Below are 2,167 nucleotides of genomic sequence, written 5' to 3'. Positions count from 1 at the left end.
GCGAGAGTGGGGGGCGAGGCGGGGCCAGAGAGAGCGCGTGGGGCTGTGTGTCCCATTGAAAAGGCGGCCGCACTCCGGACCGTGAGCACTCACTTCAAGCCAGGGAACGTGGAAGGCTCCAGGGGAGGGAGAGCGAACAAAAATAAAAGAGAAGAGAGAAATAAAAAGGGGGGCAGAGCACTGTTGCAAGAACCAGAGAAGGAGACCGAGGAAAAGAGTGCAGCCCTTGGAGGAGAAAGAGGAGGAGAGGAGGATAGACAAGAAGTAAGGAAAGGAGAGAGCAGGCAGGCTCCTCACCGGCTTGCCTTTTTTTTTTTTTTTTTTTTTCCAAGAAGGAGCAGCTAGCTGCAGCCTCACACGCGAGCGCCACGCGAGGCTCCCGAAGCCAACCCGCAAAGGGAGGAGGGGAGGGAGAAGGAGGAGGAGGAGCGGTGGGAGGCGGAGGAAAGACATTGCCACCTTCCATTCCCCCACCCTCAGGAGTCTCCCTCTTTTTTTCTTTTTCTTTCTTTCTTTTCTTTTCTTTTTCTAAACTTAGCTCCGGACACCCTCTTTTCTGCCCGGTTCCCTTCCTCTCTTCCTTTGCCCGCAACGTCTTCGCTTTCCCTCTGCCCCCTCCTCCCCGTACATCCCCTTCTCTCCATCCCTCCCTCTCTCGGCTTCCACGTCTCCTGGCGGCCCATGGAGAGCCCCTCCAAGATGGAAAGCACCGGGGTCAGCCAACAGCCTCCTCCGCCGCCGCCGCCACCGCAGTCCCAGCCGCAGCCACCTCAACCACAGCCTCCCCAGCCGTTCTTGCAGCCCGCCGCCTGCTTTTTCGCTGCTGCAGCGGCGGCGGCGGCGGCGGCTGCTCAGAGCGCGCAGCAGCAGCCGCAGCAGCCCCAGCAGCTGAGTCCGGCCGACGGCCAAGCCTCGGGGGGCGGTCACAAGTCAGCGCCAAAGCAAGTGAAGCGGCCGCGTTCCTCTTCGCCGGAGCTGATGCGCTGCAAGCGGCGCCTCAACTTCAGCGGCTTCGGCTACAGCCTGCCTCAACAGCAGCCCGCCGCCGTGGCCCGGCGCAACGAGCGCGAGCGCAACCGTGTCAAGCTGGTCAACCTGGGCTTCGCTACATTGCGGGAACATGTCCCCAACGGCGCGGCCAACAAGAAGATGAGCAAGGTAGAAACTCTGCGCTCCGCTGTAGAGTACATCCGCGCCCTGCAGCAGCTGCTGGACGAGCACGACGCCGTGAGCGCTGCCTTCCAGGCTGGCGTCCTGTCGCCCACCATCTCCCCCAACTACTCCAACGACTTGAACTCAATGGCCGGCTCCCCGGTCTCTTCCTACTCGTCCGACGAGGGCTCCTACGACCCGCTCAGTCCAGAGGAACAGGAGCTTCTGGACTTTACAAACTGGTTCTGAACATCTTCTCCAGCCCAGGCTCGAGGGAAAGCAAACTTTTGGAGGAGGTAAGGGGAGTTTGTGTGTGTCTCGTGTGTCTGTGTCTGTTGGGGGAGGGCATTTCCTTCTCATTTCCAGCCCTTCGCCATCCACCTCTTCTCATAGTATGTGTGCGGGGGTGGGAATGGGAACCCCCCGTGTGATTTTGTTGAGTCGGTATGTATACGTTGGGGGACAGAGGAGCAGGTAGCATTTGTATCCTTCCCACTCCCATCACTTCTTCTGTGCAAAGGCGAGAGGACCAGATCACCAAGGTGCGCGTGTGCATGTGTCTGGCGGGGGTGGGGGAGCGGGGAAGGGTTACTTTTCATCTCCGTCCTTCCCCTCTCATCAACAACCCTTTGGTGTGTGTCTGTGTGTCTGTGTGTTTGTGTGTCTGTGTGTTTATCCTGAGAAGTTCTAGCTAGACAGGCTGGAATTCTCAACCATTTGAGTTTGGGGATGAGGGATAGAGGGACCCGATGCCAACGCAAAGGGGGAGGAGGAAAGAGGGCGTGGGCTGGAAAGGGTGGCTTGCTGCCTGCCTGGCTTGGCTTGGCCAGGCCGCCTAGAGAAGGAAGGAACTGGAAAGTGTTTGAAGAAGAGCAAAAGCTGTCAGGGTCCCGGTGCATCCATCTGCCTCTCTTCCCCCTACCACCCCCACCCCCGACCCCCTACTGGGTCTCATCAGCCGAGCCTCCACACTGACCTCTCCTGTTGTTGTCATGTTACAGGGTGACCGGAGAGA

General features: G+C 59.3%; 1 protein-coding gene across 1 annotated transcript; it reads left to right on the top strand.

Moving 5' to 3' along the window:
• The first annotated feature begins 681 nt into the window (after positions 1 to 681).
• ASCL1 (achaete-scute family bHLH transcription factor 1) lies at positions 682 to 1,401 on the top strand. The gene has a single exon (XM_044684860.1). The coding sequence runs from the start codon at positions 682 to 684 to the stop codon at positions 1,399 to 1,401; it is 720 nt and encodes a 239-aa protein (XP_044540795.1).
• Positions 1,402 to 2,167: the final 766 nt, after the last annotated feature.

The sequence above is a fragment of the Gracilinanus agilis genome, unplaced genomic scaffold, assembly GCF_016433145.1.
Source record: "Gracilinanus agilis isolate LMUSP501 unplaced genomic scaffold, AgileGrace unplaced_scaffold56671, whole genome shotgun sequence".
Classification (NCBI taxonomy): Eukaryota; Metazoa; Chordata; class Mammalia; order Didelphimorphia; family Didelphidae; genus Gracilinanus; species Gracilinanus agilis.
Note: the sequence above shows the minus strand (reverse complement) of the source record. Positions and strands in the feature narration are given on the sequence as shown.